We start from the raw sequence: 24,945 nt of genomic DNA, 5'->3' as shown, positions 1-24,945 counted from the left end.
TTGCATTTGTGAAACACTGTTTATTGTGTAAATTAATAATTTTCTTTAATGTTTAATGTGTTACAATTATTGTGGTTCGTTTTATATTTTGGTAAGTAGGCGAGTTACTATTGAAGATTGGACTTAAAGTTTCACTTTTGTAATTGATGTATCTGTCGAAGGTGTTTTCCGTAAAGAAGTTCTTACTTAATTCCTAATTGTAGCAGTTGGTACCAACTTTAAGTGTATATAAACATGGTACCTTTCTTAATGAAATAATTTCTGATGATAGTTACACAATATTTTACGCACACTTCACAATCTATTACGCTACTTATAAGAGTGAGAGAGGGAAATACGATGTCGTCGTAAAATCACGGGAAAAATAAGGCTTAACTATATCGATATAACAATGTAGGTATAATGTTTTTTCCACTGGTCGTTTTACTCCAAAGCTACATCTAAAAGTGATAGTTGTAATCTGTACCTTTATCGGATCTTCACTTCCTTCTACAATAAACTTATTACAACGGACGGAGGGAATTGCAGAAACGATTACTTAATTTGAAATTAATGATTTCCAGATAAATAATAAAAAATAATTCGAAATGCAGACCCCTTCGAGGAGAAATATAGAGAAAATAAGGAGCAATGATAGGGTCAAAACGGATGGATCAGTAACAACACGTAAAACAGACGACGATAAACCTAAAAAGGTATCAACAACGCCCAGAAATTATTTACAGAATACATCCACATCTGATATTTATGGCAAAAAGAAAGCTGATGTTTCACAAGCCCCGAAAAAAGCTTTTTCATCAACGTTAAATACCGCTAGAAACATATCGCCTATGAAGGATTATTTGAAATCAACTTCAACGGTTAGCGTACGAAAAACTTCAACAAAGATGGCGGTCGAAAAAAAAGTTGAGACAAAAGTAAATTTACATTCAGCCAGAACGCCGCGTGTAGTAAAAGCTCAAGCACCAGCTAATGTTACTGTCAATTCACCAATATTAAGGAGGTCCGTGGAATTAAAAAAAGAAAAATCGAATTTAAGCACCGGTAGACCTAAGAATATAACTAATCAACCCAATAAAGTTGCTGATGGAAAATCCAATATGGCGGATATATTTCTCAGACAGCGTTCGAAAACTAGGACGTTAGATGAAAATGAGGTCAAGGTTTTAAAGGCTGATGTAGTTGACAACAACGTGGAAATGCAAAATTTGTCAAAAAAGCTTAGCGCGAAGCCGAAAGCTTTTTTCGTGGATTTGAACGGGGACGAGGCAAAGGTCAAAATCTTTTTTTTTACGTTTTACTTTTTTTAATTTAGTCAAACTAGCAATGAAAAAATATGCAAAACGATACAACTAGCTAGATTATGTCTATATTTGTCAATAAATGAGTTTGAAGGGAAATTTTAAGACTTTTTCCCCTATTTGACTAATAGTTTTTTGTAATAATTGGAACGGTCGCGACTGTCATAATAGGGCGCGTGACTAGTCGATTTGTGGGATAAGGGTCTAAATCACATGACCGGCAATATAAACAACCAACTGTCGCCCGCGTCTCTGTCCGCGCGTAATTAAAAAAAGACGTATTAAGTAACCTATGTGTTCTTCCAGACTATGTTCTACATTTGTGACAATTTTCATCAAGATCTGTTGAGTCGTTCTGGAGATACTTTCAAACAAACATCCATCTAAACATTCGCATTTATAATATTAGTAAGATTAATAGTAATTCAATTGAACTTGTAGCAGTAATGTGAACAGTCTTAGTCTTCTAGTAAATAAAAAAAATCTAAACTAATCAATAGCGGTAATGTAGGTAGAAAAAGAAAAATCAAGTGAAGAGGACATCAGTTATGAAGATGACTTCGAAAGTTACGAATCTGATTTTGATTCGTATCACAGCGAATCTAATAATGATGGAAATTCTACAACTGACAATGATCAAAATTCAGACAAAGAAGAGAGTGATGTTCATTTAATGGCAAAAGACGAAATCAACTGTAAAGAGAACGAAGAAAAGATGCTAGATTCAGGTGAGCAATATTTCGGTTTATATTTTTACCAAAAAGTATATATTTTTTTATTAAAAAACTATCGATTGAATTCTACATGATATAAGGTGGGGATGTGGTCGTATGTTATCTACAGTCGAGGACGTATATTTCCTACCCATTTTATTGAAGTGTTATTTGTCGTTCACAATTAGGTCAAAAATTGTTCGTACCAACACGTTGCTTAGACACAATACATTAATACAGATTGTCACCCTTTTCACTTCTTTTGACAAATCAGAGAGTACAATATATATTTTTGGAACGAAGTTCCTTATCGCGCGTTGTGAAAGGGGGCTAGACGGAAAAAATTCTTACGAAAAGTTGTCACGACACTTTTTGCTATTGTTATAGTTATATGTTAACGACGAATGAGCGCTACTTCACCATGGCAACGACGTGACAATATATAACGATAATTCATAGAAATAAAATGTACTTCTTGTGAAGACTTAAGTTTTTTATTCATAGAATAAACATTGATTCCTTCACTAATTAATCGAAAGGAACTTCGTTTCATCCGGGTGTCCCTTGACACCTCTCAAGTTTTTTTTTAATAAAAATAACTTTATTATTTTTTACCTATGGTCAGGGGACTGGTGTCCAAACTACTGTAACCTGTTTACGTTAATCACCAGGCCAAAAAATGACAACAAAACTATCAAAATAACATATTAAAATTATGTAAGTTGTGCCCATGGGTGACTCAAATAAAATTGATGACCTGCAGATCAACTTACGGTTCACATGAGTGAAGCAGTGAATCGGCTCGCAGCTCCACTCAATTAGTACCTGCATACGGATGAGTTGCGTTTTGACCTAGAACTGCGAGTCATCAGTCAACTTATCGCTTCACAGAGTTGTAGTAAATTGCGATGAGCTGAGCTGTATGTTTAGTTATTGATCCGCAGCTCAACGGTTCAAGTCTGTGTAATCTTGTGATCTGTTCAGATCTGATTCACAGACGTTTATTCGACACTAGCTGTGAACCAAATTTAATTCTTATATAGGTAATTTTGATCTACGGGACCCTCAGAGATCAGCACAGAAGAAAACTCCACTTGATTTCATAGACGAAGTTACAGAAGATTGTGACAAAAGAATATCGTTGACTGATGAAGGTTTCCAGGATATGTCAACTTCCAGCGTCTCCAGTATGAAGACTGTTCACGTTGATGTCTTAGACAGGTGAATGACTCGTATTTATTATTCACTAGCTTTTACCCGCGACTCCGTCCGCGCGGAATAAAAAAAATGCACACAAGATAAAAAAAAAGTTGCTATGTCCGTCTCCTAGTTCTAAGCTACATCCCCATCAATTTTCAGCTAAATCAGTTCGACCTTGAGTTATAAATAGTGTAACTAACACGACTTTCTTTTATATATATAGATTTATACAAGGTGACAAACGAGTAAGTGGTAACTAGATTTCGCTAAAATAGCAAATTGACTGCAGCAAATTTAGTAGATGCCTTGCCTACCTTTATAAGACAGAAGAGGGGACGTACAGCCCCTTTCCTTTAATATTGAAAATCATATTCTTACGTTAATCCATAATTTGTAGAACTTGCCTAAAAAAAATTCATGGTACCTTTCAGACCTCTATTTATAGACTTTGCAGTATCGAAAAGAAATAGAAAAAAACGGCGCGTATTTCAGCAACTTGAACAAAGAGCGAAAGATATTTTGAGTATGGTAACACTACACGAAATGACGTACACTTTGTTTGAAATGCAACCGATACCGTACGATTTGTATATGGCAACATTTGGTGGTAGAAACTCTACGCAGGTTGCTGTGCAGACATTTGAAGATGGTGTTACAGAAGAAGTGCAGACTGAAGAAATTTTATTTGAAAATAAATGGACTCAACATCCGATAGAGTTTTCAAAGCACATTCATGTAAAAGAGAAAGTTGTACAACGAAGTACAAGTAATGATTTTCTCAGTAAATTGTCATTACTTAAGCAAAATGATAAAACAGAGAAATACGATAATGAAGCTTATAATAATAATCAATTACGAATATTCTTAGAGCAAAAAGATGGAGTCGGTACTGATGAAATTCTGCCACACGAAATATATAAAAGTAAATTAAAAAAATGTGATTTCAATGTAAATAGATTGAAGAAGTTTTTAAAAAAGACGGAAAGTCGAATTAGTTATATTTTAAGTTTAAATGCTGGCAACACTGATATATTTAATTTGACAAAGAGCTCGAAATTTCCTTTCAGCACAGGTTATATTACAATTAATATTCAAAACAATGCAATATTTTATAAAGATTTGAAAGTTATAAATGTAATTATATCGGAAAATAAAGACAATTTACTTGTGACGGTACATGAAAAGTCTAGTAAAGATTTCCAGAAATGTATTCTTTGTTTGTGGGATTTATCTGGTGTTTTAAAGGAGCCTATAAAATTATTAATAGCTCCAGATAACGTTAGTATCGGTCAGTTCCGAGGAGGTGCTGATGGAATAATCGTCGCTGCATTGGAAGATGGGTAAGATTTTATACCTTCTTCCAATCCATAGACAAACTACATATTACGCTAAAACTCGTTAATGTCGGTTTTCGACGATGATTTTCCATCATCATAAGAACATCCGTTCAATGTCGATCCCACCGAGGAGCGAGGAGCTTAACCAAGTAAGGCGCGACTAGGCCATAGTCCAATCTGGTAATAATATTAAACTAACAGCCGGAGCCGAGGCTCCTAAGGTAGCCCTCGAGCCTAGTTACTCTTAAATGAGGTTTAGGCTAAGCGCCTCCTGCGCCCGGCCACCTCAAGCCCGATGAAACTGTAATTGTCTCTTCAAGGCAAACAGTGACTACTCAGTCACAAAAAAGTTTACTATAGTCAACCACACTGGCCCAGTGCGAGTTGGCTTCACACATATTTTTGAATTTCTTCGCCGATATGTGTAGGTTCATGATGTTTTCCTTCACCGTAAGTACGTCAGATAAATGTACCTATGAAATTCAAAAATCGAGAAACACATTTCACGGCGGGGTTCGAACCTGGACATTTAGATTTTGGTCCGGTCTGGTGAAAGATCAATATGCACCACCGACGCCTTTTTATCGAATAAATGTACCATAGAAAACAGAATTTATTATTAAATTCCTACAGATCTATACATTTATGGGATCTATCCGAAAAAGCTACTTGGATAAATGATACCAGCGACGAAAAAACTACCAATTCGGTAGAAATTGATACGACTCGAATGACACAAACTGAAATTGACAGAGAATGGAATTTAAAGAATATTACAATGAATAGTAAAAGTGAAAAGGTTAGTCTACAGATTATTATATAACTTTTTTTTTGGAAAATGTACAGTGAGCTTTGACTGTTAAGAGACAGGACCAAGCGTGCGTATTACTCTATCATATAATAATGTTTTTAAAGTGTGCTCGATTAGTGCTTTTAATTTTATAAATCAGTATGCGATGATGAAGACATTTGAATTTTACATAAGGCATCTTTACCTAATCCGAAGCAAAAAATGGCGGACATTAAGTAAAACGCCGGGTTTTCGTCTAGTCCGTTTTAGAATCAAGAAGGTGTATTTTTTTTAGATAATGTCACGTCCAATGCAAATTAGTGCTTATACTAGTAGTGGAATCAATATAATTGAGAAAGGTGTGAACGATTTCATTGTTGGTTTGGAGTTTATTGGGGAAACTTCGGTGACCAGACAAGATGAAGGCCGAAAAATTATAGCCCAGGTAAAAAAATATTCTAACTTTATATTGTACTAGCTGTCGCCCGCGACTCTGTCAGCGCGGAATTAAAAAAAAAAACGTAATAAGTAGCCTATGTGTTCTTCCAGACTATGTTTTTCAGCTGTGCGAAATTTGATCAAGATCCGTTGCGCCGTTCCTGAGATACCTTCAAACATCCATCCATCTAAACATTCGCATTTATAATATTAGTAAGATATTTTAATAGTGGTAAAGTCCGCAGTGTGGGAAGGGAACATGGAGCAAAATAAAGCCTCCGCAAACTAATGGGACGAAATGTGGTATTGCTTCCACTTGACTTCTGTATTCTTTGTGGTGGTGGTATCACCGGGTGAGACAGCACATTAGTGCACCCAACAATTGTTGTAACGGAATCTACCGATGTTAAAAATTCACATATCGATGGGTTCTATGTATAAGGCACTAAGCAAAATATTATATTTTATATATAAATGTTATTTTTTGCTGAAGTAAAAGGGCTTATGCGGTCTATTTTCCTATGTGGTTGAAACTGTGAGAGCCTCTCCTGTAAAGTTGTTAATTTGCACATTGGCCCTTATTCGTAGGAGCCATCGATATGAAGGCTGATAGAGATCTATGGAAGACATAACGTGTCAATAGTGGAAAAGGGCAGGATGATGACGATTTTTTTTGTTGTAGATATGTTCATTACAACGTGTTGGTATATTAACAATATACTCGTTAGTCCAAGAAAGATCTAGAAAGAAATATAATGACATAGGGAAAGCATTTTGGTCAAAAATGGCGTTAGAAAAAATACAAACCATACATTTAACAGAACATTTAGATGATATAAATATCGAATTAGAGAATATTAATAAAAGATTTAATTTAAACGCCGCTAAAAGAAGAATGTCAAATAAGAGGTTAGAAACAAAAGTGACATTGAGTTCCCGCCAATCAGTTGACAGGCGGAGTGTTGCCAGTGCTGGTAAAAAAGTTGTAAAAAATACGTCAAATATATGGGAAACAGGAATTGTGTGTTATGATATGAAAATAATAAAAATAGATAATACGGATAACTTTTTAATAGGTAAAAATTGTGGAGAAGTTTTACGTTGTATAAGATATATGGGTACTTTTAAAGTTTTAAGGTTATGTGTTGCCAGTAAGTATTTTGAAACGATTTTATTTTAATAGTGATGTTTATTTGGTTTAAATATAATAATTGAAATTTAACCTACTCCTTATAATTAGATAGATCGGAAATTTCGTACACATTTATGGTACTGCTCACAAAAAAAAATTTTTTTCGAAGAATTTGTTTTAAAGAACGTCTGAAACTAAAATAAATTCTGTTTCCACAGATGACACATGTTCTATAACACGTTTAGAGATATCCCAGAATGGGTTACTACTAATGCTAGCGGCGACTGACTCTGGGACGGTTAATTTGTGTTCTGTGATAGATTTTAGAGTTCTATTAATATTGGATTGCGGGTATTTATATTTTATTTAATATATTATTATCTTAAGAGCTATTATTTTATCAAATAAACTATCACACTAACAAGAAGTTAATGTTTATCGCGCGTTATTTTGTTTTAATATATGTGAACTTTGTAACCTTCTGTAGACTAAAAAACTGAACTGATTTTGACAGTTGAAGTGTTATTCGATCACTTTTCTTCCCCTGAGTGTCATACGGTATGGCCAGTCTGGTTAATTTGCTTTTTAATTACTTAATAGCACATAGACAATATATGCTATCATACTTAATAGACTTATATGTGGACAGGCTATAAAGCTTAGTATTTTGTGCTTATTTGATTTTCACCATTTTCGTCAGTAACAACTTCGTTAAGTCGGAATGAAACGAAAGTTATCATTCCCAAGAAATCGCCTATCCTTTTATAGAGATCAGTGCCTAAAAATGTTTCTTTTACAGTAATGTCAATTCGACAGCATCGGAAAAATACAAAACGGATTCCAAAGGTCGATATATCAGCAGTGTACAAACGGAAAATATAGCAAATTTGAATCCTATTGGCAAGGAAAGAAAGGTAAATGTCGATTGATGTCGAATTGTCAGTGTATGAGAGAAAGATAGTTACTTCTTTGGCCAAAAGTAACTATCTTTCTTTTTATCTTTTAAAAGTGTTTTAACAGTGGTAGATCCCGCAAAAACAATATTTTATGGGTGCAAGAATTGGCCGGGTCGACCGGTGCAATACCACGACCACACAGAAGACAGGCGTCAAGTGGAAGTAATTCCAAGTACAGTCTGATAAGTGTGGTTCCGGAGGACTAATTTTAGTCCTCTTTCCCTTCCCACCCTTTTCTCATTAGGAAGGGATGGGAAGGGGAAGTGGATTTGGCGGAAGAGGGGATGCACAGGAAGGAGAAATATCCTCTTTCTGTGCGTTCCCTTCTCCGTTGATTAAAGGTAGGCAACGCATCAGCATTTGCGGATGTCTATGGGCAACGGTCGCCTCGCTATTGTGGCAAATCCAGGTGGCCGTTTGCTCGTTTGCCACCTTATGATATAAAAAAAAAGTTAAAATGAAAATGCTCATTAACTGTAAATATTAAAGTAACAAGATCCTTGTCGTATCATATAAATTTTTCTGGAAACTATAGTCTGACTTTTTTGTTCCAGATGGCCATAAAATCTTTACTATGGCCACCTAGTAACCCATTCGATATGGTGGCTCTATTAGTTGACGGCACGGTGACCGCTTGGCGACTCACCAACAGTGATATAGCTGCAACAAGAGTCACTGATAGCAATCTTCTTGTTGCTAACGGACATACCATGGTAAGAAGAACGCGTACACAGACAATCAGGGAAAGGATACGGATCAAATGACTCACTTGATTACTATTCTAGGTCAAAATAGGTTCAGTAGTTTAGGTTCTAGGTCGTCACAATATCATTTACATACATACAAACGCACATACATAAAAAGAAACTTACATACGTTCCATACATTCTTGTCAGTCGAGTAAAAAGTGGCCACATGGCAACACAGAAGACTCTCCCATTCCCAAACATTTGTAATAAGGAAAGGATGGAAGAGGAAAGTGGATTTGTCAAGGGAACAGACGGCTAGGAAGGGAAAATATCTTCATCCTCACAATTCAGGTGGCTTAGTCGTTTAAAATACTATACAAAAAAAATGTGAGCCGTTATGGGACGCCTGGCAGATGTGAAACATCATGTGTGTACAATATGCATAAAATATTAAATATTATATAATATTATTATGTAATATATATATATGTATACCTCAGTATAGCATGGCGACCCGTCGCCACACCGTACACTCTACTACACATAAAATATATATATGTATACTTTAATATAATGTGGCGACCCGTCGCCACGGCAAGCGTCGCCACGCCAACAATTCGGTTTACAAGTGAGCCTATAGATGTTTCACAACAAAAAATATATTCGGATGATTGGGAATATTAAAAAGTATATTGGCCGCCATGTTTGAAATTTGACGTTTATATATTTATTAGACCGACGTTTATATATTTATATTTTATATCTGACTCGGTGTAAGTCAAACTAAATTGTGACAGTAGAACATCCTGTCTATATACAAATAGTCTCAAAATATCCTTTTCGTACTGCAGATGTCCATATTATTTCTTTTGTGAAATTTTCTATGGCCTTTTAGTACCAGTAACGGTTTTTACACGTAATTAGCCGACCTGTGGTCCTTTGGTCCAGCGCCCTGGGCGGTGGCTTTACACATCCCTATTCTAAATCCGGCCCTGGGTTTTACATATCTTCACTAGGGCCAGATATCTTTGCAATACAAGAACTCGGCATACATTTAGTTATTTTATATTATTTTTTCACAGGCTTTGGTAAGAAAAAATGAAGTTCAAACCTACAGGATATCTAATGAGAAACAAGAAGACAATTTGCAACTTTTCAAACGATATCTCGCACTTTTATAAAACTTTATTTTAAGAAAACTTCAATTATGTATAAATAAATTATTATAAAAGTGAAAAAATGTTTTCATTTCTAACATTGACGGCTGAAAATAACCATTTGGACTGACGTGACGTAATGACACATATCTTTAGGTCACTGTCAAAGAGACTGTTAAAGAGACGAGTGCTGTAAAAACCTCTGAAATGACTAAAATCGCCGAGTTTCAAAGATTTAAGCAGCCTTGTGTACGAAGGGCCTAAGAGATAAATATATATATATATATACTAGCTGCCGGCCGCGACTCCGTCCGCGCGCAGTTAAAAAAAAAACTAAATGGGGGGGGGGGTTATGAAAAATAGATGTTGGCCGATTCTTAGACCTACTGAATATGCTCACAAAATTTCATGAGAATCGGTGAAGCCGTTTCGGAGGAGTTCAAGTGACACGAGAATTTTATATATAAGATATATATTAGGGTGGCCCAAAAAAATAAAATTTTTGTTTTTTTCGATTCTCGTGTGAAAATATGTGAGTTTACTATGTTTTAAGAACCTCCACCAAAGGACAGGTTAAAAAAATTTCTTAAAAGGTGGCTCAGAATTTTTGAAAAATTCCAAAATTGCCGAAAATCAGATTTTTTTTGTTTTAATTTTTTTTTCTCGTCATGCCATCTTTTTAAGTGTAAAATAATATAAAGATTCTGAAAATTTGACGTCAAAATATTATTTTCTAAAGGTAGCTCCGAATTTTTATAATTTCTCTTTTAAAAAGATATAAAGTATTTACCTTGGAAATTTATAAAAATTCGGAGCGACCTTTAGAAAATAAAATTTTGACGTCAAATTTTCAGAATCCTATATATATATATATATATATATATATATATATATATATATATATATATATATTTATAATTTCTCTTTTAAAAAGATATAAAGTATTTACCTTGGAAATTTATAAAAATTCGGAGCGACCTTTAGAAAATAAAATTTTGACGTCAAATTTTCAGAATCCTATATATATATATATATATATATATATATATATATATCACTACTACTCAATAGAGTGTGGAGGTACACCGGTAGACATAGGAAGAGATGGATGGATTGCGTGAAAGATGACATGATCAAGGAATGGAGATGAAGGCAGACAGATTCATTTGGAGGAGGGAAACCTGGTGCACCGACCCTAGGTAGGTGAGACAAGGAGATGATGATGAATACAAATGTCACAAAACTTTTAAAATTATTTATTCTTCTTGCTCTTCTTTACTTCTTTAACATTCTTCTTGGTGAATACGCTAACAATCTTCTTTAGAAGTAAATATATAAAGAGTAAAGCGGTTACGACTACCGCTAGTTGGTCTAACATCCAGAGTTCGTACCATTTGTACAATTGACTCTTTGAACGAAGATGATATGCTCCTGAAAAAAATATTATATAAATAGATTATTTTCTTTTTATTATAATGAAAGACGAACAGAAGAAAAGTCACCACTGTACACTCAAATAATATAAGGACTAGCGGTCGCCCTTGGCTTTATTAGCGCGGAAGAAAAAAGTAGACTATAATAGGCCAGCGTCCATCAACTACTGTCCCGTCAATTTAGCCCAGCCGTTTCGGAGATTACTCTAAGCGCGGACTTGTGGGCACACAGACAAAAATTATTTTCGTTATAATGAAATAAAATATAGAATCAAAATAAAACTGTTAGTTTCTGTTAATCTCTGAAACGGCTGAACCGTCTTACACTTTAATATTACAGTGAAGATTTGTGTGTGAGAACAGAACTACGAGTATGAATGTGGAGAGAAAGAGTACATAGGTAAGAATAGGCCTAGGAAGAGATTGCGTGAAAGAGATATGATTATAAAGGGATTAACGACTGAAAGATAGATAAATCGAGAAGATTAAAACTTGTGCGCCTCATCCAATAATAGCTATGTTTTTTTTTTCATTTCAACGGGACATTTCTACGACGTCATCTTTTTTACCAGGCCTTTGAGGGGTTTAGGTAAATAGGGTTATTTCAGATTGTGTGATTCACATTCCTATGGCACCTTTCTTTCTAATGCCCTGGGCGGTCGCCTAACCACGCCCTAACCTAAAGCCGGCCCTGGACTTCACATAAAGTAGGATAAGAACATGAAAGAGATAATATTATTTATGACAAAATACTTACCTTTAGTATCTATAGCAAGCTCTATGTAGTGTTGGATGAGCTTTCTCTGTGTGACAGGCCGATTGTTGAACAACTTTGACAGCTCCTTAGCTTTTTTGTAATACCTGTAATTAACGAACATAAGAATTTTTATTATAAACTAGATTTTACCCGCGACTCCGTCCGCGCGTAATAAAAATTGAAAACGGGGTAAAAATTATCCTATGTCCTTTTCCTGGTTCTAAGCTACCTGCTCACCAATTTTCAGTCAAATCGATTCAGACGTTCTTGAGTTATAAATAGTGTAACTAACACGACTTTCTTTTATATATATAGATATATATATATAAGATTGATTCTTTTGCATTATACAATTGTTAAAAGCATAAACAAAATGTTGAGAAAGTAGAAAATAGAGTACTTCTTACGTATATCCTTTCTACAATCCTATAATTTCACGTTTGCGCTGACTAAAAATTAAAGTCGATCCTGACTTTCCCGACTAAAGTGTTAAAAGGGAAATATTTTGTCCGCTCTATAATTGGTTTAATTAAATCTGTATCAAGAGGTGTTTAGAAGAGTCTACTATCGCTGACTTTGTATGATACAAGCTGACAGACCGTCATTTCTCACCATATTGATAGTTGGCATTCCAAAACATCCGTATCGTCCTCAACTGTATTCCGAAACAGTTATAATTTGGATGCTTTAAGAAAAGATACCTAGATAAACCTAAAAGGCGATACATCTGCAGCTCCTCTAGTGTTTTGGATATCCATTTGCCCATATTACCAAACAGTTATGACTTGGGTCCTTTAAGAAAAGATCATGCTTTACCTAAAGGCAATGCATCTGCAGCTCCTGTAGTGTTGCGGATGTCCATATGCCCATTTTTCCTACGAATTAAAAAAAAACTGCAATACTTACGTATCATCAGCTAGCATATGTTTCAACTCCCTCTCCAATTCTGGTGCCATGTCTGGTGAGAAGGTGACCTTGCGCGCGTATCCTGACCGCATCGCTCGGATTGCGTTCCCGGGCTGGTCTCCGAATACCGGTATGGCAAGTAGCGGTACACCGTACCTCAATGCTTCTAATGTGCTCAGAAGACCTCCGTGTGTTATGAACACTTTTACATTTGGATGCGCTGCAGATAATGATAAAACTCTGTACATTTTTGCCTTCAAGAATATGGTGAATCTATTAAGCTAGTGCGCACATTCTTGTGGCCATATCACCACATAACGTCATAAGTGGCGCCATTAGATACTAGTCTTTTACTGCTTGTCTTACAACTATTTCAAAATCAATACTAACCTAAAATACTAGCTTGTGGCATCCAAGATCTGATGTGGACATTCTTAGGAAGCCCTTCTAATTGCTCTTCGAATTTCCAAAGCACCGTATAAGGAAGTGATCCCAGGACTCTTAACAGCTCCCGTTTAGTACTTTCTGGGAGTGCAGCGGACTTAAGAACAGATCCCATACTGAAGTAGACCACACCATTGCGAGAAGAATCTAGAAGATCTTGTAAATCCTAGAAAAAGGACATAAAACTCTAATTCTTGACGTTGACGTTTTCATTTATGACCTTATGACTATTTCTACTCCTAAGTCAGAATAGAAAAACAAAAGAAAAACGAAAGAAAATGAAAAATAATTTATTGCAATTCAAAAAATTAAGTTTAAGTTCACATTGAACAGTTAAGCTAAGAAACTTTATGGATACAAAAGGGTTGCTTTTATAAGTATCGATCAGTACCCTCGCACTAGGCGTAGCCTGTATCGCGAAGATCCTGCTCTTATGTTTTATCAAAGATTTATTAGACGACAACAAATTAACTAAAGAAAACCAAAAGTGCCATTTGTCTCAAAAGTAAAGTTAAAACATTAATTCAAAATAAATAGTAATAAACTCAATACACTATTTTAAGAATATCTTCGGTGTTCTCGTACGTTATTTTCAACAACCACGATTCTAACTTTATTTACTTACATATTTATTTACATTTACTCCTACATCGCTTACGTCTGCGCCTTAAACAGTTTCCTAAATACCTTTGGCAATGGCGGCGTTGTCTCCTCTATGTGATATCCGGCGATCTCAATCACATTGGGCGGCAGAGGCTGCGCGGGAGCAAAGGACGTGTGTGAGTTGACCAACATGATCGAGATGTTGTGACGTGAGATTGACAACGGTGGTAGGGACACACCGCGTGCCTTCGCGATTGACGAGAATTGCTTATCATAGTGCGCTTCTACGGCTGTACTGTCTTGCCTGGGAATTAAAATTATGGAATTATGGTACCACAATATCTCTGCAATCGATTCATCATCATCATTTCGTTGTCAGCTCCCCACCGAGGGGCTCCGAGCCTACCCCAAGTTAGGGGTGACTAGGCCATAGTCAACCACGCTGACCAAGTGCGGGTTGACTTCACACATATCATTGAATTTCTTCTCAGATATGTGCAGCATCACGATGTTTTCCTTCACTGTAATAACGTCGGATAAATGTACATATGTAAATCGAAAATCGAAAAACACATTGGTACATGGCGGGATTCGAACCCAGGACCTGCAGATTGCAAGTCAAGTGCTTAACTCCTGAACCACCGACGCTCTTGATTCGATCGATTATAAACCTTAATACGATCAATTAATTTCGGGCGAACTTTGAATATGCGTTAGCTAACATTGTAACCTTCTGTTGCGTAAACGACTGAACAGATTTCAACGAATGAGTTCTCATTTGATTCCTATTTTTCATCTGAGTGTCAGTCAGTTATTTTTTTTTTAGTTTTTATAAGAATTTTTGTGATGCAAATTACAATCCACTAGCAGGTTACTGTTTGAGCTGAAATTTTGCATACATGTGTAAATCGTGTGATCATAGTATATAATGATGACATTGTGCTAATCTAATGATGGAGATAGACGATGGCAACAGGAACTTGCAATGAAACGACACTCAACGTGTTTTGGCTCGTTTGAATCGTCTTGATTTTTTTTTATATTACAAGGTGGCAAACGAGCAAGCAACAAAATGAATTCGCCGAAATGGCGAAGCGACCGCTGCCCATAGACATTCGCAATTGATGTGTTGTCTACCCTCAATCGACGAAGGAGGAGACGCACAAAAAGAGAATATTTAACCTTCCTATGCATCTCCTCCTCCATCAAATCCACATCCCCTTCCCATCCTTTCCTTATAAGAAGAGGGTGGGAAGGGAAAGAGGACTAAAATTAGTCCTCCGGAACTGTACTTGGAATTACTTCCACTTGACGCCTGTCTTCTGTGTGGTCGTGGTATTTCACCGGACGAGCAGACCAATTCGTGCAACTGATGTTGTTGCTGGCGTAAAATTATATATGTGATTAGTGTTTTGACTTTACACAATAATAGCTTGTTTCTAAAAAAAAGTTTTTGCTTTTAATTTTTAAGAAGTAACAAACAGAAGATATAATAATACTAACCAAATGCCAAACATGAACATCCCAAAGCTGAAGGTATTGGAGAGTCGGTCCCAGAGGTTCATGGGCACGGGAAAATCGTTCATCATGAAGGGAGTGACAGGCAGCGTGCGGACCGAGTCCACTAAATATTCCATGTAAGGATGCATTACTACGCCACTCAACAAGATCCAAGGTATTTGCTGGACAGCCGCATATCTATTAAAAAAAAACATTAATGTCAGATATGTCTAGATATATATACCCTACGTTAGAGGTGACGATGCCGTAGTGAACCACGCTGGCAAGCCTTTGCTGACTTCACATATCTTTGAATTTGTTCGCAGATATATGCAATTAAATATATAGTGTAATGGTTTAAGTTATGGTGCAATCTTTTTTGTCTATCCTACTATCCTAGTCCAGACTAGCCTAGACTATCCTAGTTAAGTTCTTTTCAAATATCTTGGCGGCATAATAACGTCCGCGCTGCGCACACCTAAGTTTGTGTTCTGTGCAGTGACTCGCGCGAAGTTAAGAGCTGCCAAGATATTTGAATATTTTTACACAAATCTAGAAGACCTCAGTGGTGGTTTGAAGTAATATTCTTCTTCTTCTTCGTAGACTTCATTACTGAAGGTCGTGCTCGTCTTCATATGCCTTTACAGATGCATCGACCAGCTGCCTCTACAACGTTCTGTTTTCGGCTTGTCCGGAAGTAATCTGCTTCATATTTTATAGGTATTTATCTAATAAAAAAAATGCTAATATCCCTTACCCTGCTTCCAAGTCAGAGAAAAACCATTCAGTGACAACAGCGTCAAATTTTTCGTTGATCAGAACATTCCTTAGTTCGGGCGTCTCCAACGCAGCAATGGATATGTTTCTTGCGAACTCTCGCAACATAGACATACTCATACGTCCTTGATTCGTGGCGTCAATGTCTAGAAGAAATCCATTATATTAATACACGAAACGAAAACTTTGTACCCCATTTTAAGACGACCATATTCTAGTTAAAGTAATAAGAAATATTGATAGATGTCAAATTATCAGATAATGTTTTTAAAAAAAACTTACATACCTTTTATTATTTCCCTAGATTTAGGCAAATCAATCTGCCTTAAATTTTTATTAATAGATTTATCTGGGAACGCCGTCACCCATGTTACCTAAAATAATCAAATTGAATTAACAATCAATTATAAATGCGATTAAAGTTAACTTAAAGTTTTACTATTTATAATGTATTCTTACTTATTTTAATTTTTAGTGTATTTTTAGAAGTAATTTTAATGAAATTCCTTCCAAAGTAAGTTTGGCGACAGGCAGGCGGCCGGCCTTAAAAACTTAAGCCAAAACTTTAAGTTTTATAAAACCTTGTGTGAAAGGTCAGGTAAAAAGTGGGAATAGGTCAAGGAGATGATGATGATGATGATGAAACCTTGTTTTTGAGTTTGGATGGATGGATGGATATTTGTTTGAAAATATCTCACAATAGCACAACGGATTTTGATGAAATTTGGCACAGATATAGAAGACTCTGGAAGAACACACAGAGACGCTGTCCGCTATCCGTAAAATACATTGCTATTCACTTAACCGACTGCCATAAGAGTCATGTGGAACTATAATTGAGTTTGACATATGACCGTCGTGTTAGACAACTTTTTCGGTGTATAAAAAAAAAACAAAAAAAAAAACTTGAGAGGTGTCAAGGGACACCCGGATGGAACGAAGTTCCTTTCGATTAATTAGTGAAGGAACCAATGTTTATTCTATGAATAAAAAACTTAAGTCTACACAAGAAGTACATTTTATTTCTATAAATTTTCGTTATATATTGTCACGTCGTTGCCTTGGTGAAGTAGCGCTCATTCGTCGTTAACATACTTACTATAGCGAAAAGTGTCGTGACAACTTTTCGTAAGAATTTTTTCCGTCTAGCCCCCTTTCACAACGCGCGATAAAGAACTTCGTTCCAAAAGTGTCAACATGATAAGCACTGTGTAATGTTTACGTCACTCCTCCGCAAAAAGTGACAGATTTTTTTTATTACTACGACGGCTTTTTGCCTCGTCCGTTTCTTTCTAGTCAAATCACGTCCGTGAAAACTCACGGAAACATGTATTTAGTTATAGGTAGGCTATTTTATTAGTACACATTTGACACTACAACGTATAAGCATAAAATATAAATTATTTTTCCAAATTATAACTGCCCTATTGCTTACTTTTTTTACAAATTTCGATTACATATTTATTGTAATTTTTTTTTTAATTTATTGTACAAAAACAATTTAGAAACAATACAATTTATAACAGACAGCAGTACAAAAACCCACAGCTAATAACTAGCTGTAACGCGCGACTCCGTTCGCGCAGAATTAAAAAAAAAAAGTAACCTATGTGCCCTTCTAGACTATGTTCTACACCAGTTATCCCCAAACTATTTTGGACAAGTGATCCCCTTTTCCAAAATGAACCGTTTCCACAGACCCCCCATGGTCAAATTACCTACTTTTAAGATCAATTATTGTTATTATTATTATTATTAATTCTGACTTAGGTCAATAGAAGACAGAGTGAAAATTAGCAATGCTTTAAGTTCGATATCTACCCCTTTGAGAATCTCTGTTCCACACCTATGCAAAATTTCAGCGAGATCCATGCAAAAGATACCTTACATCTAAATTTTCGCATCTACATATATAAAAGAAAGTCGTGTTAGTTACACTATTTATAACTCAAGAACGGTTGAATCGATTTGACTGAAAATTGGTGGGCAGGTAGCTTAGAACCAGGAAACGGACATAGGATAATTTTTACCCCGTTTTCTATTTTTTATTCCGCGCGGACGGAGTCGCGGGTAAAAGCTAGTTTATAATATTAATAAAATATGTTACAAAAAAGACGAACGAAAAACATGGATATTTCATAAAAAACTGAATTCGATTTTAGATGTTTGAAGTAATACCTGATGTCCAGCTTCTAGTAAAGTATTAACAATGCCTCTACCAAGTGTGGCATGGCTGCGAGTTGGCGCTGGAGTTATGCAAAGAATCTTGTGAGCGGAGGTCGAATTTATAACTAGGACCATCACTAGAAGAACTGAAGTCCTCATCTTGATACTGAAATAAACAAAGATTAATAAATCTATTTGTTAATTAAATAAAAAACAAAAAAAAAAACAGACACTATTTTTTTACTCTCATTGTCATCTTGCTCGTAGAAATCGAGTCAGTCTTCTTTTATACTAAAGGTCATAACAGAATTACTGTCGAATTTTAATTTTATTTTATAAAAAAAATTATTAACAAATACAAATACAAATACAAATAGCGTTGCCAGGCGTCCGGATAAAGCCGGACATAGGTAGGCTTTTTGATTGCGTGTCCGGCCAAAATAAATGGCTTTTGTTAGGCTTTTTACATTTCCCAAACTTTTGACATTCCCTATTAATACTGAGACAAAATCTTAAATAATATAGGGTGTCCGACCTTTCTACCCAAATGTCCGGCCAAACTGGCTGGTCTGTCCGGCTAGTAGGTTTGGCGAACTGGTAACCCTAAATACAAATATACTTTATTGGGCACTATCATAGAGTTACAAAAAAAAAAGAAATTACATACAGCGATCTCTGACAGACAACCTTTGGGTAGAAATTAAGCTAAGTAAACCAAATCGTTAGGGTGCACACGAACAGTGAAAATAAATAAAAACCTTATAACCTTAGATCTAATTAAATATTGAATGAATAATTATTAATTATAATATACTAGCTTTTACCTGCGACTCCGTCCGCGCGGAATAGAAAAAATAAAAAACGGGGTAAAAATAATCCTATGTCCGTTTCCTGGTTCTAAGCTACCTGCCCACCAATTTTCAGTCAAATCGATTCAGCCGTTCTTGAGTTATAAATAGTGTAACTAACACAACTTTCTTTTATATGTGTAGATTTGTAAATCAATCGGATTGGTGTTATATTTTTAAATAATATTAATAAAAATAATTTAATGATAAGTGATATTTATCATCTCATAGTGATAAATTAAAATACGGTTAAAAGATGAATTGCAAAAAAAAAAAATGTGAAATCGCAGACATTCAAAAGGACCGTGAAAAGATAAAAAAATCATTTCGAAAATATATATTTGATAATGCATCGAAAAAAGAATTTCCAAAAAAAAAAAATTTTTTTTTTACACAATACCAGAAAATATCGACAAGGCTATATATTAGTGACAGTCGCCTTCTTATCATCATCGTCGATTATGTCAAAAATTAGTACGAGATATTTGGTGTCCCGATAGGAGGCGCTCTACAAATTTTATACAAATTTTGTCGATGACGACACAATGACGATTGTCAAAAATGTCGGTCCACTGTTCTCAAGCGAGTTGTTAAACAGCCTAAAATCTTAAAAAAAAAACTAATTACGCATTTACACCGTGACAAGCATCCGGCGCGGATTTTTGACAAATCATGGTTATTGTAACATTATTATGCGCAGACTAGCGAAATACGATTTAGATCAAGAAATAATGAAGTACGTATACCGAAAGCATTGTGGTGATATATATTTATGGTGAAATATATAACCACGTTGACGTCAATAATATTAATCAACGGCGGACAAAGGGTTAAAGCACGTGTTTAACTAAACTACATTACTCGTATTTATTTTTAATGACAATCTCGTGGCGTTGTGTGTCAGTTTTGATTTCGTATTTTTAGCCGACTTCAAAAAGAAGGAGGTTATCAATTCGACTGTATTTTTTTATTTTTTTTATGTGTGTTACCGCGAAACTCCGCCCCCGGTGGTCCGAATTTTAAAAAAATATTTTAATCGAAAGGAAGTGCTTGCAGATGGGTCCCATTTTTTTTGTTTTTTAAATAACTAGAAGACTAGTAGATTTTGAATTTAGCTTCAAAAGTAGCGAAAATCAGGAACATTTTTCTAGTCTCTTAAGTACTATTAAATAGTAGAATACCAAGAACAGTGATCGAGTGCTTAGTATATGTAATTGTTTTGTCAGTTTTTCCTTATTCAGAGATACAGTTTAATTATATCCTTATTGTTATTTAAAATGCAAATATTGCAAATTTTACTAATATTATAAATGTGAATGTTTAGATGGATGTTTGTTTGAAGGTATCTTTGGAACGGATCAACGGATCTTGACGAAATTTGGCACAGATGTAGAACATAGTCAGGAAGAACACATAGGCTACTTATTATATTTTTGTTAAATTCCGCGCGGAAGGAATCGAGGGCTACAACTATATATAATAATACAATACTAGCTGTCGCCCGCAACTCCGTCAGCGCGAAATTAAAAAAAAGTAACCTACTCGTATGTGTTCTTCCAGAGTATGTTCTACATCATCTATGTGCCAAATTTGATCAAGATCCGTTCGCATTTATAATATTAGCAAGATGTCATTAGGAAAATACCAATAACTTAAAAAAAAGATGGAAATCCGATTGTACTACTGTTATTAAATATATTAGATTTCTAATTCAATTGTCAAGTGGTAGAGTCCGTATCAGCACGTCAATGGGCTGATGAACGGATGCTTTAATACTGATACGTGATAGACGCTAACAACAACAACATCAGTTGCACGAATTGGCCGGCTCGCTCGAAATACCACGACCACACAGAAGACAGGCGTGAAGAGGAAGTAATTCCGCATTTCGTCTGATGGGTGTGGTGCCGGAGGCCCAATTATATCCTTCTTTCCCTTCCCGCCGAATTGATGGAGGAGGAGATGCATAGGAAGGGGAAACATTCCTTTTAGTGCGTCTCATTGTCAATTAAAGGTAGGCAACTTCTGCATTTGCGGATGTCTACGGACAGCGGTCGACCATTTCGGCGAAATCAAGTGGCCGATTTCTCGTTTGCAAACTTGTAATATATAAAAAAATACTGCGCTGAGTAAGTCGCGGACGACCGTTAGTTTTAATATAAGGCCCTTCGTACAGAAGGTATCGTAAATCTGCGATTTTAGTTGCTACGTGAGATACCGCATCTACCACGGGGAGTGCTCAGAAGAATTGTTTGGAACAATTCCTGCCGCCGAGTTCCGTCATAGGACGACATACGCCAAGTTCCATCCACACCATCTTGATGGCTTCTATCTCAATGCCTTTAGACGCAACCATACAATATTAGTTTCCATGATTTACATCGCCTTGTTTACGAAGGCCCTAAGAAAAGACACAAAATTCACCAATAAGTTATTTCGCGAACTACTGCTTGTAAATTACAATAAACATTGCGAGCCGGCATAAAGTTTTGATGGAATCATACACAACCAGTGGACTTTGGTTTTTAATATGGTTGTATAAAAAAACTGGGCACAAACCGGTTTTATCGGATGATGTATTCAAGTCGACGTACTATAATAACCTGTGATACAACTAACCAAATCTTATCTTCTATATATATAAAAGGAAGTCGTGTTAGTTACACTATTTATAACTCAAGATCGGTCGAACTGATTTAGCTGAAAATTGATGGGGAGGTAGCTTAGAACTAGGAGACGGACATAGGAACTTTTTTTATTTTGTGTGCATTTTTTTTTATTCCGCGTGGACGGAGTCGCAGGTAAAAGCTAGTCCTTTATAATTTTATACTTTGTTTGAATAGTATACCCACAATACTAATTGAACTTCTTATATTTACATATTTCGTTTATAACTCTTGTTAAAACACACACAAAAAACTATTATCATCTCGACTTATTACTTCTGAAAAATGGTTTTTGTATTTTAAAGAACACTCGTGGGTTTAACTGTCACTATTTGTATGCACCGTCAGTTTATAATTTGACTAAACTGTCAGCAACTTGTGAAACGAGGCAGTAGACGAAACGTGTCTAACTTCGTAAATTAAGTTCCCAATATGGTGTCATGAATTGAATAAATAAATATTTATCAAATGACAAACGTGGGTTAATAAATATAGATGATAGCAAATTTATTTTACGTCTATAGAACACAATGATTTGGCATATACTACTATACTAGTGGTCACCCTAGACTTCTTCAGTGCAGGATTAAAAAAAATAACCTATAATATGCTAGCGTGCATCAGCTACCTTCCCGTCAAAGTACCATAAAAATCAGTCCAGTCGTTCCGGAGACTATAATTTTACTAATATAATTTATAAACAAGTGACGCGAAAACTTCGTTACCCTTTTTGAAGAAATTACGCAAACGGATGAACGTGTAACTTAAAACAAGTTAATAGTGAAGTGCATTAAACTATTTTATACGAAACTATATAACAAAAATCTCTGATTGTACTATGACCGAATTTAGAACAATGCTCGACCACAAGTTTAACTATAGTTAAGATGTTGACCGTTTATAAGTAACAAGAGTATCTATGAATGTAAATATGAATTTAATTGTCAGTTGATCGTCAAGAATACCTAATTCAAACAATGACCTCGAACAGGAATAAATGTATACAATTACATCTAACAAGACGAACAAATAAATCTGATTCAATAGAAACGTCTAACAACGCTTTAAAAACTCGCATTTTGAATATCGAATAATTATTTAAAGAAATTATATTTTACGGCCAGTTATTTAAAAGTGACAGATTAAAAAAAACATTGTAAAAAAACCTAATATATTGCAGTTTCCGACCACACGATGAACAATAAAATACACATCAAAAAGATAAATTAATTAAAACATTAGAGAATATAATTTATAAAAATACTCACAGACTTATATTAACTCCTTAAAGTATAATCAATGTGTTTTTAATTTTTTTAAACTTTGTTTCCGAACGCACCTCGTTCTGTTACACGAGGGGGCCACACACTAAATGGTATTCTGAGATAAACTCAGTAGTAATGATGCAAGATGAAGTGATGCCAGTAAAAAAAAAATTGCCCACCTCATCGTTAAATTCAAGTGCCATTGCATTTGTATTGACACATGGTGTCTCTGTTTTCTTTTAAACAATATGAATTTCTAACTCTACGGTTAAAATTTGACATTGGACTATTTTTTTTATTTAATTTTTATTTTTAATCTATAAATGCTTAAAAAGAAAAACTTGTACAATAAAACTTCTTAATACGGCAATGGATAAAAGGACGAATAATAGCTAATACCATACAATATTTGGTAGTCGACAGCAACAATCACATCTGTTGTACTAATTGGCCGGCTCGCCCGGTGAAACACCACGACCGCACAGAAGACAGGCGTGAAATGAAAGCAACTCGTCGTTTCGTCTGACGAGTCTGCCAGAGGCCTAATTTTAGTCCTCTACACTCTTTTCTTATAAAGGAAAGATAGGAGGGGGAAGTGGATTTGATGGAGCAGCAGTAGCTTCACTACTTCGGCGATCTCAGGTGGTTCGCCCTTTTGCCACCTTATCATATAAAAAAAAATCAGTTACACAAACCAATCGATTTTGCGGTATAGACACTTTTATTTGCGGTCCCTTTGATATTTTTGTAAACAGTTTTGAAACAGCTTTGAATACAACGTTGTTTTAATTTTGCCTAAAATATCGGGAAAATCATCCGCTACTGGAAACACAGTAATGATCGGAATCAAACGCTGCTACTATGTGGGACAATTACACACAACTAATGTGACATAACACGAGTAATATATTTTAGTAGGTATATTTCTCTATACATTAATAGGTGATTCATTGAAAAGGAAAATTATTGTTGCATTTTTACAAATATGTATTAACATTTTAAGTTTTAAAAATTATGCCATATTTGAAAAAAAAAAATTGTTTGTGTAATATAGCTTTTGCCCGTGACTTCGTCAGTGTGTAACTAAAAAAAACTTAGTAACTTGTATGTTCTACCAGACTATGTTCTACATCTGTGCCAAATTTAATGATCCGTTCCAGAGATACGAGTATGTAGTAACGAACAGCTATACACCTTATCATTCTCATTTATAATATTAGTATGTATAAATATGATTATCAATGGCAGATAACGCAGTGTTATGTAAACGACAGACATAATGTTTTATCTATATATATTAATATCATAAATGTAAACGTATAAAAAAGTTATTTTTATTTAAGTGCACGAGATTAAATTAATAGAAATTTTGTATTTGGAGATTTTTAATATGTGCAAGGGTTCAATATGAACTTAGAATTTGAAGACAGCGCAACAACCACAACTTATAATACAGGCTGTTATTCAGGCAAACTTACAAACATAATATAAAGCTGACGAAGAAGCCGCAATCTAGAGGAAGACTACTATTCTAGGGAACGGCAAATCGGAAGACATTTGTAAATAATAAAAATTGGACAACATGAATTAAACTTTCCACTGGAAGACAATATAGAGAGAAATAACCGCAGACAGTACCAGTTACAGTGATGATCATGAATCTATTTTGACTTTAAGTTTGTGTCTACTGTTTGTTTTCTTATGATTTATGTTTTATAATTTATTTTAATAAGTAGGGTGCAAACCAAAACCAAACATGGCGGCCATTACGATATTTTACATTTTAATTTTTTTAAAGGTAAAAGTGAATTGATATTAATAAATAATTATATAAAATAACCCACTATATTATATAGTCAAATGGAAA

At 35.1% G+C, this 24,945-nt stretch overlaps 2 protein-coding genes across 2 annotated transcripts; one reads left to right on the top strand and one right to left on the bottom strand.

The window, feature by feature from the left end:
* The first annotated feature begins 275 nt into the window (after positions 1-275).
* On the top strand, positions 276-9,737 carry LOC106713405. The gene is made up of 11 exons (XM_045684852.1): positions 276-1,274; positions 1,813-2,029; positions 3,058-3,235; positions 3,646-4,554; positions 5,185-5,350; positions 5,637-5,786; positions 6,462-6,930; positions 7,130-7,262; positions 7,711-7,825; positions 8,422-8,616; positions 9,615-9,737. Exons 1-11 carry the CDS (start codon positions 588-590, stop codon positions 9,735-9,737), a joined length of 3,342 nt encoding a protein of 1,113 aa, XP_045540808.1. The 5' UTR covers positions 276-587.
* A 1,074-nt stretch (positions 9,738-10,811) lies between these two features.
* On the bottom strand, positions 10,812-23,131 carry LOC106709239 (UDP-glucosyltransferase 2). Its single transcript, XM_045684991.1, has 10 exons — positions 23,082-23,131; positions 18,312-18,465; positions 16,420-16,507; positions 16,114-16,279; positions 15,360-15,554; positions 13,941-14,160; positions 13,200-13,419; positions 12,810-13,029; positions 11,904-12,007; positions 10,812-11,144 (listed from the first exon to the last, which is right to left on the bottom strand). Exons 2-10 carry the CDS (start codon positions 18,456-18,458, stop codon positions 10,966-10,968), a joined length of 1,539 nt encoding a protein of 512 aa, XP_045540947.1. The 5' UTR covers positions 18,459-18,465; positions 23,082-23,131; the 3' UTR covers positions 10,812-10,965.
* Positions 23,132-24,945: the final 1,814 nt, after the last annotated feature.

This window comes from Papilio machaon, chromosome 28, assembly GCF_912999745.1.
Source record: "Papilio machaon chromosome 28, ilPapMach1.1, whole genome shotgun sequence".
NCBI classification, from domain to species: domain Eukaryota; kingdom Metazoa; phylum Arthropoda; class Insecta; order Lepidoptera; family Papilionidae; genus Papilio; species Papilio machaon.
Note: the sequence above shows the minus strand (reverse complement) of the source record. Positions and strands in the feature narration are given on the sequence as shown.